The 13,710-nt window shown below is 38.7% G+C and overlaps 1 protein-coding gene across 1 annotated transcript in view; it reads left to right on the top strand.

Annotated features, from left to right (window-relative positions):
- The window catches only part of ADGRB3 (adhesion G protein-coupled receptor B3), a 491,554-nt gene that overhangs the window by 373,205 nt on the left and 104,639 nt on the right, over window positions 1-13,710 (top strand). Inside the window, exons 16-17 of the mRNA XM_074154077.1 lie at window positions 9,917-10,043; window positions 11,712-11,815. Coding sequence (XP_074010178.1) covers window positions 9,917-10,043; window positions 11,712-11,815 — 231 coding nt within the window. The remainder of the gene's footprint in view (window positions 1-9,916; window positions 10,044-11,711; window positions 11,816-13,710) is intronic.

Raw genomic sequence — 13,710 nt, 5'->3', positions numbered from 1 at the left:
AATGATTTTCCCACATCTTAAAAAAAATAAGCGTTAAGACAAAAATGTGCATTACTTTATAATGTCATAGAATTTGAATTATAGAGTTTTCAACGTACAGCTTATATTTATCAGCTTTAGCAACATCTGGGTTGTTTAGTTTTTGTTTTTAATGAGATCATAAACAACGCTGTAAGAAAGCTTTGGGTTTAGCTACATAGCGTTATGTTTGCTATCAGCTAAACATATACAAAGTCACTGCATCTCAACTGCTTGCACAGATGTGATGCATTGCCCCATTTTAATAAAGTCTTGGTGAAGTTTGTTGATGATACAAATCTGGGAGGGGTGGCTGACGCGCCAGAGGGCTGTGCCACCATACAGTGAGACCTGGACAGGCTGGAGAGTTGGGCAGAGAGGAACCTGATGAAATTCAACAAGGGCAAGTGTAGGGTGCTTCACCTGGGGAGGAATAACCCCCGGCACCAGGACAGGTTGGGGGCTGACCTGCTGGAGAGCAGCTCTGAGGAGAAAGACCTGGGAGTTCTGGTGGACAACAGGATGCTCACGAGCCAGCAATGTGCCCTTGTGGCCAAGAAGGCCAATGGCATCCTGGGGTGCATCAGGAAGAGTGTGACCAGCAGGTCGAGGGAGGTCATCCTGCCCCTCTGCTCCGCCCTGGTGAGGCCCCATCTGGAGCACTGTGTCCAGTTCTGGGCTCCCCAGTTCCAGAAGGACAGGGAACTGCTGGAGAGGGTACAGCAGAGGGCAAAGATGATTATGGGCCTGGAGCATCTCTCTGATGAGGAAAGGCTGGGGGACTTGGGGCTTTTTAGTCTGGAGAAGACTGAGGGGGAATCTGATCAATGTCACTTAAAGGGTGGGTGTCAAGAGGATGGAGCCAGTCTTTTTTCAGTGGTTCCCAGTGACAGGACAAGAGGTGATGGGCACAGACTTGAACATAAGAAGTTCCATCTAAACATGAGGAGGAACTTCCTTACTTTGAGGGTGGCAGAGCCCTGGAAGAGGCTGCCCAGGGAGGTGGTGGAGTCTCCTTCTCTGGAGACATTCAAAACCTGCCTGGACACATTCCTGTGCAACCTGCTCTGGATGGACCTGCTTTGGCATGGGGATGATCTCCAGAGGTCCCTTCCAACCCCATATCATTCTGTGATTCTATGTGATAAGCAGATACCTGCCACTATAGGTACCTCAGTCCTTAATGGATTTTATCAGATACCCTTTCCAGACACCATACAACTCTGGAGAATCCAGAGTTGTATGCATTTTATGCATTTTATGTTAAGTTGCTTGGCAACCAAGTCGTAATTCTAATATGCTCAGAAGAACCTCAGCAATAACTCTCATCAAGATATGTAAACAGGTCTCCCTCTGTCATTCTTGACTGTGGCCTTGACTTAGCAGTAAATTGGCTGCTACATAAAACATGGACATCATGTGTATGAAGACACTATCCTGCAGTTCTTTTGTCCAATAGTTCAATGGTTAGAAAATTCACCCAGGACAGGAGAGACTTACTAAAGGTGAGGTCTCATCTGTGCTTGCAAAATTCAGAACCTTTTCAGAAGGAATGACCAGATCTCCAGGCTGTAGGGCATTTGGGAATAAGGAAACTTTTCTAATTCCCTCTGTTCACCATTAGTCCTATTGTCTCATATTATAACTAAATACTGATTGTCTGAAAGGCAAAGATTACTCACTTTTAGAATTTGTAATTAACTGAATTTATAGAATTTGTTAGAGTTTGCAGTTTTCACTGAAGAAAAGATATCCAACCTAAGATGCTAAGCATCACTCACTACAAACCCCTTGCCTCCTCAAACTGGCTAATTACTCTGTGCTTGATCTCAGTCAAGAGCCAATAGCCAATATATGCCTTTGTCCTATTGAGGTATTTGTATCAAATGGAGTTTTTCATGTGCAGTCTGGTGACCAATAAAAGATTTGGTGCAGGTTCAGTCAGGGTGCACTCTGACTCACCAAAGAGAGAATGGGGAGATAAGCATTACTCATATTGAAACAGTTGTTAATTGGCCAGTCAGGTACACAAGATAACATCTGATCTAACAAAGAGACATCTCTAAGGAAAAAACCAAACCGAAACTAAGAGGGATGGGCAGACTATCTCCCAAATAAGAAGGAAATCAATCCATTTGAGGAAAAACAGATTAGATCTGTTTAGACTCCTAGGGAGGATTTACGGAAGAGGATTGGTTATGAAAAGCAAGGATCTTGCACAAGGAAAAGGACATAGCCTGAGGCCTAATGTATACAGAAAACAGAACTCTTTATAAACTGAATGTTTAGGAAATCTTGCAGAATAACAGCTGAATAAAAGGGGAGAGATACTGCTGACATAATCCCTGTGTCAGTAGAGCAAATGTCAGTTGTGTTTTATTTCTTTGTTTGTGTCTTATAAACATTTGTAACTGTGTCCTATTTTTTGTTTGTTTGTTTGTTTTATCTCAGCCTTGTTTAAGTTAGGTTTATTTTCAAAGTGTAAGTGGACAGCAAAAAGTATTTCTTTCTTTCTTTAAAAATGGACACGGAGATAACTTAGCTCTGGTTGTCTCCAGTTGCCATGGCTCCACAGCCTGCTCTTCAGAGAACCCAACAGATACCGGTTGCAGGATACACAGTAGGATTGTGCAGGAGCAGCAAGTGGTATCACAAGGTCCAGGGGAGGAGAAGCTGATAACCAGGAGGGTTCTTAGTCATGTACCTGAGGTATGAAGGAATATATGTGAAGCCTGAGGTTCTTCAGAGACAAGACAGACTTATGAGTCACTAATCTTTTCCAGCCCCTGGCAAAATACAATATACAAGGACTCTTTTTTGCTAGGAATCCCTGTGAATAATAGTAGAGTGTGAAAGATTTCACAAGTTGATCGTTGGGAAAACACTACGTGGGAAATTTTCCATTGATCACCATAAATCTACATAAATATTTGTAATCTGAACAAACCAATGTAAAAGATTTTACTGATTTTTTTGAGGAGTGAAAGCTAATAAAATATTGGTTGAATGCTATTTTTTCCTACTAAATATCTGATAGTTATCCTATAGAATTAACTTAGTTGAAATTAGGCAATTTTAGACATATCCGAAATGATACTAAACTCACTACTGGAAACTTTGAGAATATACATTTTAATATAGCAAGTGTCTATATGACTTTGCCCCAAGAAACTAAATATGTCATACAGAAACTTAAATGAAGAGTGTAAACATATGCACAGTTAAGTAATGCATGCTTGGAAAATGTAACATGATCCTTGATGTTTTGGTCATTCAACATTATCAGGTATATCTCCCTTTCACAGTGAAAAAACGTAGCAAAACTGTATTGAAATGCAAGACAAAACTAGCATACAGACTGCTACTAAAGAAATGAGACCTCATTGGGAAGGAAGGGAGACAGCAATTCACTGTAGAATTCGTAGTAGCGTTGACCGGTTTGTTTCAATTATTATTGGGTTTATGAAACTAAGAAATACCCATCTGTTGCTTCCTGTAATTTCTAGGAAATTATCATCTTGGGGACAAGATATCCTGGAAGGGTAGTGTAGCCTCTTCTGTGCTCCATTCCTTCTGGAGGTCCATGGGGAAAGAAGTCATAGTTCTAATAAATCCTTATCATACACCCACATTCTTTGCCAGCATGTACGTAGCAGGAACGCCCAGTACTTAATCCTGTGCTACTTTCTCTGAGGGCATCTAAAGGGTCAGACAGAGATGAAGCTATGGAAAGTGATTGTTTTCCCTGAATTTTTTTTTTTTTTTTAGGCACCAATACTCATGCTCTTAGGAGATTTTCTCTATAATCTTGGGAAAGAGGGGTGAATGCTTTTACTTGAATGTCCATCCATTACGCTCCTTAAAATACAGAAATAGAGCTGAATGAGTGTAGTTTGTCTGAAGTTATTAAAAAACATGAATGGATTCTGTGATTCCAATAATAAGTCTGAGTTATAGCAGTAGTACAGAGTACCAGTAATCAAGAACTCTGCTGTAGAAGGCAGGAAGCTCCTAGTATTTGTTTCATCCTGGTTCTGTCATATCAGCCCTTTAGAATTTCTTTTCCTTTTCCGCTTTGACACACTTGCAGTATGCTAATGACAGGGCAACTGTTGATTACAGCACAGCTTATGCCCATTGTGCACTAGATCATGCCCTAAACTGCATGGACAGGAAAGTTATAAAGAGTTAATACTCACTTCCATAGCTCCCCTTTTGATGAATCATTTGTATATAGTAGACAAACTGAAAACTAAGGCAATTTTTGATCTTCCCTCGGACCTTTCTATGACTTGTACGTTATTAGAAAGTTAATGTAACAACATATGCTTATAACTACAACGGCTCTGTTATAAAACCTGTTTTTTAGGGTTTAATATCTCATCTGGTTTAAATCACATTGGAATAAAACTTGGTTTCCAGCCCAGATGCACATTTGTTTTACAAAAAAAAAAAATTATTCAAATAGGATTTATTTTTGATATAAATATCAGCAAGAAAATTAATTTTTCAAGGATTTCTACTTTCTTTGTCAAAATAATAAATTCACAAGTATGTCATTGAGGAAATATAAACAATTCAATGCCTGAATTGGAAAAGTGGCCTTATATTTTAGGAAAATGAACTTCCCATAGCATTCTGGTTGGAGATCCAGTTCCAAGATATTCATCACCCAGCTTTTTCTTCTAATATCACACAAATTCAGACATCTTTTTTGGGACATTTGCAGTATTTTAGACATGTAGTCATAAGGCATTTATTTTTATCCATTCTATTTTTTTTTTTCCATGATTTCATGTGTTAGTTTTTTCTAAATTGTGTAAGAGGGAAAAAAGCCTCAAGTCATAATGGCATAATGTTAATCATATTAGCAATTTCAGGATAAACAATACTTTGGTAACTATCATTTTATATGTGAGATTATTAAGCAAATTGTGTTTGCATCCACCTTTTCTTTGTGGAATTTTTCTTTTTTTTTTGCTTGTGTGGTTCGTTTGGTTCGTTTGGGTTTTGGTGGGGTTTTTTTTTTTTTTTTTGGTTGGTTTTTTTTTTTTTTTACTTTAGGAAAAACTGGAGATAAACCAGATGTTGCCATATACTACTAGTAGGGATAATATTGATCACAGTAGAAATTATGCATACTAAGAGTTAGGTCATGTCTCGGACATATGGACACGCACAACTGAAAGGAGACTCCTGCAGTTGAGCCTTCCCTATGGCTTCCATGGGATTTTGTGAAGAAGGTGTAAAGAAGGAAGCAGGTGTTGGAAGGTCTTTATCTTCACTAATGTGCCAGCCAGCACATCTGAACAGGCAAATGATGTACATAATTTGCTAGTCATAAAGGCCATGAGTTTATTTCTTGTCTTTTGCTAGGCTAAAATATTCTTACGTTTGCATTTTCCCTGTGCTTCTCATCATTATATGTCATTGTTTACTGAGAACAGAGTTGGAATACCAAAGTCTGTCCTAAAGGAAAAACAGCACCTAGTTGAACAGAAAAAAGTGTAAAGTAATGTACACACCCTAGAAGTGGGGAGAATTAAAATTATCTCAGGAGAAATAATACTATAATTTCTTAACTTCTGTGTAGTTTACTGTTATTTATGTAATGGAACTTAATGGTCAAAAAGGTTTCTCATCCCAGTTTAACCACAGATATCAACCATCAAAGAAATTACTAAAGTAAGCTACTGTCTTATATGCATAGCCTAGAAGTTAACTCTTCATTCATGATGATCAAAACCCAGGTAACTACTTGGCTCACTAGTTGCCAGTATAAAGAAAATAGCTAACAGTATTGCTAACTTCCTTTTTCTCTGTGTCATGGCATCTCCCTCCAAAAAAAAAAAAGTAATAAGGTAGACAGTGTAAATTATGAGGTGAAGTCCTTTACTAAGTGAGTGGCTTTGACAGCAATGTCATAGCTGATTTTTATTCATCAATATGTTAAAGTAGACAAAACAATGCAATTAGTAAGATGTATATTATTAATTTTAACAAAATATGTCAGTAGTAAGTGGTAAACCAAGTGATGAGACCAGGAAAAATACCGCAAAATAAGGGAAACATAACCACTAGCATATCAAAGGTAGCTTGACCATCGGTCTGCGTCAGATTGGCAGTTGTGTCTGTGAATGAATCTTTTATTCTACAAAAATACTCCTATCCTATAAACTACATTTCCATTTCAATATCTGAGACAGTCATTGGTTTTGGTAGTGAGCATCACTTACATATCATGCAAGATTGCGTAACACATTTTTAAAGAGTAAAAATCACATTATTTCTGCTATATTTTCATTCACAATTAAAATACTTTTCTGTACGTCGTTTGGCCATCATTTTCATTGCATTCCCAATTCTTGATTAGAGCTAAGAATTTTACATTAAATTCTGAAAGGGTCTTGAAAAGGCACTCCAGCATACCTCTAACTGTAAGACTACTCTGCAGACACACTCATAAGCAGAGGTTTTTTGGTGCTTATGCCATATTAGCCACAGATCCATGTGCCCAAATTACATCCTAATTAGACTTTTTCCCCTACTTCCCTGCTTCCCCTGATTTTTTCCCTTCCTCAGCTGCAGGATGACACAGGATCTGCAATGGTGAATCTATGCTTCTTGGGAATTCCTTTCCTTATATCATGGGAATTCTGCCAGGTTGATTAAGTCATCTGTAACTCAGTGGAACAGTACAAAATTGCCAACAATGGGCATGAACCTACATCTATATTTGGTACATATATTCAATTTGATAATTTTCCTTGATATAAATAGAACATGTGTTGTTAGTGCCTGTCACACCTTTATAGCTTCTGCATAATAAGAAAGATCCACAGGAATAATAGGTGCCCTCTTACATATTCATATGGTAACCCTAAACATTAGACACATAGTTAAAAAAACAAAAAACAAAACAAAAAAAAAACAGACCAAAAAGGAAAGAAACTTCCAAATATGGGATAGATTCTTATTGACCCAGAAAAGTTGTATTATAAAGAGGGAGAGATCATAGATGGAGGACTTCATAAAAAGTGTGACATTGAGATGTACTAAATAAAATAAATCTGTTTTGACTCCATACTTCCATTCCTTATTTACTTTATAGCTAAAACCAAATACTGATTTTATGTTGGCAAGTCAAAATGTCTGGCATCTCTAAGTGAGTTAGTAATCATACATTTACTGTTCTACAGGCATGAGCATCATGCAACAAATTGCAGTTACACGTTTCTTCTGGATTCTGCTCATTATTCCTTCTCCTTCATGGACTTAGTATAACATTCTGCACAGCTTCTGTCAGCCATCATTTCAACAGGCTACAAATATATTTATTTATGAGGTGATTTTTATTTTTTTTGTAACTGGTTAGAAGAGAAAGATAGACCATATTTAATCACTGAATTTTCATCTGTTACATATTCAAATATAATGCTGGTAGTCAAGAAATTGAAGCGTATAACTGAAAAAATGAACAATGAGAAGTAAAAAGTGCCCTTATTAGACTGACTCTGCTCCTGCCGTGTCGATAGATGTCTTATTGTCAAATTCAATTAGAGCACTTTCTTCATTTCAGAGTGCTTTTGGAAACTGGAATTTTCAGTAGTATGCAAGAAGTTTTGCAGAACAGGTAGTGTATTCATAATACCTGGAGATATAGTCCAACAGTGAACTGCTCTGCTAATGTGTGACTGGAATTTTGTGCTTGCATGAGTGACTTGAAGAAGAGTCCCTGTAAACCTGGTGGACAGCCCATGATTTATACTAACATAACATAATTATAATTGTAACAGATGTTTTGTTTTAAATTAAAGTGGTGTCTGCGGTTGTCTACCTTCTATAATTAGGACTTGTCTAACTGTGCATTGGACACCATCTGCAAGGATTTAGCGCTAGTTGTATGTATTGGGTATGCACTGCTTTTCAGCATAGGGTGAATTCAATATATTAAATCTTATTCTCAGGATGAATAATACCATCCTTTTGTTTTAAAACATGTCAATTTCTCTTCAGCTATCATTCCTTAATATTTAATCAGCACAGATAAATGCATTTCATTTGGCCTTAACTATGTGTCACAATAAGATAAGAGACAGGAAAGCTAATAAAATAAATTGGTTGTTATCCAGAAGATAATGCTTCAGAATTTAGAATATGTTACTATATTTTTCAAAACGGATGTTGATTTAGCCTGTGGCTCTCTGAAAGACACAATTTGTGAAGGAAAGCCAATAGACAGCTTTAGTGTCTTGAAGAATTGGTGATTTTCACTCAATTGTTTCTCTCAGTTGTTGTTTGTTACATCTGGTGTGTGTTCAAAAACTAGTGGCAGAAAATTCCAGCGTGGGCTGGGGTGAACTCTCCTACTCTCCTCTGACAGCAGGCTTGGGAGAACAAATTGCCTTTGCATGAGGATCCTGGTGTAGAGAATCGCACAAAAAGATGGGTTGTTGAGGCAGAAGAGGTGAAACTAGGGTGATCACAGGGACTGGAAATTATTATTCCCCCCACCTTATTTCTTTGGCTTTCTTTTTTCCTTTTTTCAAGTCATTTAGTGACCTGAGGTGAAATGGACAGGAATTGACAGCGCTCACACTGCTGTTGGCAGCAGTCGCTGCAGTTGGTCCCTGAACGTTGAAAGGAGGGAGAGAAAGAATTGTTGTTCTCTAAACATAACATATATAAAAATAATAGGTGTGATTTAGTTGAAACCAACCCCTCTTTCCTGTAGAAATTATTTTCCCTCCTCCATTGCAGTTCAGGAAAAGGGAGAGATGATTTTTTGTCTCTCCCTCTCCTTGCCCACACAAAGAAAACGTGGGTTGATACCATTTTTATTGTTTGCTGGGGTGGGTTTCAGACCTTGCATTAGCATATTGAATGTCTAGTTTAACCGGGGGGGGGGGGGGGGGGGCTGTGCTGTGTTAATCACCTTGTTTTGTTTAGTGGCGGTTGGCAAGAGGTGCCAGCAAATGATCACTTTGGCTTGGGGTTAGTGTGGTGCTGCCACCCCAAGAAAAAGAAATGGAGAAGTGGGAGGGAGCTAGGGAACGGTGAGTTGACTGAGTGATGTCTGGAGGGCGAACTCGTGTGTCTCTTTGGTGATGTTGTGTGCTGCTGTACTGAAATCCACCCCTCTGCTGGAGCTAAGGCAAGAGTTGGAGGCATCTGATGCTGCCGTTTCCAGGGTGAAATTTCTAAGGTTTGAGTACTAAAAACAACAACCAAAAAGCCCCCAAATCCTCAGCAAAAATAGCCATCAGAACAGAAGATCTGGCATGTCTAGGTCTAACTGGCATAACCCAGATAGACGTTTGAGAACCATCTGCCTTTAAACTAGCCACACACAGGAGAGAGGGGGTGGGAAAAAAGAAAAAAAAAAAAAAAAAAGAAAAAAAGAAAAGACACTACAACTACAGACCACCACATTTTTTTTTTTTTTACAAAAGGGCCAGAAACAGCACCGGTAGGAAAAGGGGGAAAAAAAAAAATAAAAAAAAGAGGGAGAGGAAAAGCCTCCCCCTCTTCCTCCGATGAGTTTTTCGCAGTGCTCTGGTGGGGCTCGGAGGTGGCTGGCAGCGCAGGGGGCGGCTGCTGCCGCGGCTGGCGGGGCTCCGCGCAGCGCAGCGCAGCGCGCCGGGCTGTCAGCACCGCCGCGCCGGACAGCTCCTGGCGGCTGGGCGCAGCGCCGCGCCCCGCTCCCCGCCCGGCCCGCTCCTGCCCCGCCACAAGCACCGCTCCGCCGCCCGGGGCTGCGCGGCTCGCTCCTCGCGGTTACACCGCATTGTCTGCGCACGGAATGGGCCGTCAGGAGTAATTATCCCGATTTCCTTCCCTTCCCGCCCTTCCTCCCCCCCCCCCCCCCCCCCCGCTTCCTTCTCTCTCTCCTTTGCAGGAACGACTCTTTGGGAACCTGGTCTACCCAGGGATGTAAAACTGTGCTTACCGATGCATCCCATACGAAATGCTTATGTGATCGTCTCTCTACCTTCGCCATTTTGGCTCAGCAACCTAGAGAAATAGTAAGTAACAAAGCGGGGAGGAAAAAAAAAAAAAATCCTGGTTTAATGCAAAAGGCAATAGCGGGGAGGGGGGGTTGGGGGAGGGGGGAGCTGGTCGAGCTTTTCTCTCAGGTATATTTCAGAGGGTGCGTTGAGGAATTGTTTAATACTGCAGGTAGGCAAATGTTAGTCTCCTGGTGTCTACAGTGTCTCAGAGAAATGATATTCCAGATTCTGTGATACAACTAAATCCTGGTGAAATTTGCGTGTTCTCAGACTCTGGATTTTTCAGAGAAAGCCTTCTGATTGTGATGCAAATGTGTTGAAAACTTTTGTATTGAACAATTAGCAACTTAACAAGCTTTTTAAAGGTTGCAAGCCTTTCCAGGGGAATGTACAGGGCTTTATTGTTGCTCTTGGTAGGAAACCCCTAGATACTGTAGTTAAACAGATTGCAGATCTGCATTGGACATTTTCAGCCCAGATTTTCTATGTAGTCTATTGATACGGTGTAAGAAAAATAATCAAGTTTTCATGAGAAAGAGGGGACATTAAGTGTATAAGCAGACACTCCCAGTATTATTGAATGTAAAAATAGCTAAAAAGCAGATATTTGTGAAGTTATCCTGCTAAGGCATGATTTCATTTTCCTGGTTTTGGAAACGTGTGATCAGACTCTTTGTAATAGCAAAGTAGACCAGTTTGGAAAAAAGTGATTGAAATAAAATGTTACTTTCTGCCTGAAATCTGGCCTAAAAGTACATCAGTCTTACCCCCTATTTTGGGTGACAAAAGATACCTTGACAAAATGTAATTTACAATATATCCCTAAGGCTTTAAAAAGCATTTTGTAAACAGACAAACTTTTAGATGTAATTTTTTTCCATTTGTATTAGCAAATATCATGTCTATTTCAGAACATGAGCCCATATACACACAGAAGAAAAACCTTACCTGATAGCTGACGATAATAGTTTCTTTTACGGCAGGGAAAGTTGGTTTGTTTCCAAGGTCATTTATTTATTTTCATTTCTTATTAACACACAGACTTCAAATGAAATAATTATAAATTTCCAGCATCTTTACAGAAGGCTTATGATATTGTTGCCATAGATATCTTCCCATTCCTTCTAGACAATCAGAGGCCCAAGGAAATTAAGTGTGTGAGAATAGTGGGTTGAAGTCAAAGTTATTAAAAGTCAGAAAGTTTGGTAATTCTCAACAAGCATGAACAAAATTCTGGGACAAAATACTAAATGATCTTTAATATATTGCAGAGAAACCAAGCAGTTTGTTTAATATACAATTTAAATATTGCTGTTTCTCAAGACAAATATATATTTTAATTAATTTTAACTGGAGTGTGGTTGAAACGTGCTAACATCATAGTTTCCTATTATACTGTAATATTACTACTTACTTTATTTTTCAAAATGCAGCTATTTTAAGGCATTTTGAAGCTCAAAGGCCTCTGACGGATGTAGCAATAATTGAACAGATCTCAGAGTTATGTATGGATCAGTTTTGGAATTAGGTTGACTTCTGCTACATAAGTAATATTACTGAAGCTATCTGTGATAGTGTGGCTGCTTTTATCATTTTGTTCTTATTGCTCTTTTTTGTCTTTTGACTTGTTGTTTTAATTGCTGGAGGATGGTTTCCTTCATGGTTATCTGTTGTAACCTACAGATCATGGAATCATCTGGTACACCCTCAGTGACCTTAATAGTAGGCAGTGGTCTCTCATGCTTGGCCTTGATCACCCTAGCAGTTGTCTATGCAGCACTATGGAGGTATGTAATGGATTGACAAAGCTGGATGTGAATACGTAGCTATATTTAGTTGAATTAAACTGTAAAGAGAGCATTAGATGCAACGTTTATTATTTGGAAAAGAAAAAATTAAGTAAAATGTAGTACATGCTTTGGCTCCTAAATTTGTTGATGTGATTGATTAGTTTTACTCTTTTGGCCTACTGGTGATGGTGGAGCCCACTCTTCTCTTTCTCCTCTTGAGTGTGAATGGTAATGCTCTTTCAGCGGGGTATTCATAGTGTTAATAAAGATTTTACAGGATTCTTATATATGATATATTTCATGTAAGGCTTCTGGCCTATACCTTGGAATGCTTTTCCGCCATTTACATTTGAAAAAAAAATTCTGAGTTATAAAAATAACATATAAAGTGTCACATCAGATATTGCAGATTTAGGGAGACTCAGTCAACTGATTTCCAGTTTATCCACTTCTGCAAGAGGTTTCAGTGAAGACCACAAACTAAAGTAGTCTCAAATAGTGTGGTGGTACATTCCAGTCTTTCCATCCTGAGTTTACTGTACTAAAATATTAGATTGACTCAAAACTGAAATAGATATTTATGGAGAAAATTCATTTGAGAAATGATGTGTTAGTGTGGAAGAAATAGAAAAGTAAGAGGAAAAGTCATGTGAAGTAATAACATTTTTTTAAAGTGAACATGGGTTCTCATTTAACTTTTTTCCATAATAACAGAAAGATAGGTTCTTAAGCAAGTAAGAAGAAACACAAGGAGAAAATAACAAATAACTTTGAGTAATGTAAAATCAACCAATGGAATTTTACTTTTAGAAGTGGCTTGATAATTTTACATGCTTTTCTCTTTCACTCTCTCATGCAGCCACAGACTCACAGGATTAGACATACATATAATGAATATAGAATGTCTAGTTACATAAGTTGCAATAAAAAGAGTATAAGAATTAACAGTTCTTGTCTGTCAAAACTAAGAATGAGAGTATTTCAGGATATAATTCCCATCTGAAGAATTGTAGTGTTATTTTTGCACTCCCTGATATATTTAGCACTTGGATGGAAATACTGTCACGCTCAGTGGAACTGGTCTTCTCCATTATTTAGATTAAATATAAGGAAGAATTTTTTTTTACGATGAGGGTGGTGAGACACTGACCCAGGTTGCCCAGAGGAACTGTGGATGCCCTGTCCCTGGAAGTGTTCAAGGCCAGGTTGCATGGGGCTTCGAGTAGCATGGTCTAGTGGGAGGTGTCCCTGCCCATGGCAGGGGGGGTTGGAACTAGATGATCTTTAAAGGTCCCTTCCAACCCAACCCAGTCTATGATGCTATGATGTTATGATTCTATGATTCTATGATCCTATGATTATGGCAACTTCCAAGCTGAGAAAAAAATATATGTGATGTGTTATGGAATAATGCGAGTTCTACATCCAGCTGAAGAAAAAAGAACTCATCTAGATCTCCGTGTTCTATCAGTGAAATATTTGGAAAGTATTATGTCCAGTGAGTGCCTGTCATTTGAATCATTAAAATGTGCCTTCAACACGTTTTTCAAGAGCACATAGTAACCAACCAAAGGGGGAAGATAGACACTGAAACTTATAAATATATACGCTTATTTTTATAAATCTAGGAGTAGGGAGAAATTTGATATTTTGACCCTATGTCTGTATTTATATTTTGGAACACCCGTCTTCCCTTTGAATGGCAGGGCCTGTTTAGAAGTGATATAAGGTAGAGGTGTTCTGGTCCAAAGAAGGCCTCTGTGAGCATTCTTTTATGGTTGATTGATTTGATCCCCCCAACTGAAAATTCCAACTGAAAAATAAGTTCAGTGTCAGTCAAATATTCAGCCTTCCCTTCCCTTCCTTTCCCTTCGTCAATACCGAGCTGTCAG

The sequence above is a fragment of the Numenius arquata genome, chromosome 9 (genome assembly GCF_964106895.1).
Source record: "Numenius arquata chromosome 9, bNumArq3.hap1.1, whole genome shotgun sequence".
NCBI classification, from domain to species: Eukaryota; Metazoa; Chordata; class Aves; order Charadriiformes; family Scolopacidae; genus Numenius; species Numenius arquata.
The sequence above is the reverse complement of the archived record's forward strand: the minus strand, read 5'-3'. Positions and strand labels throughout refer to the sequence as shown.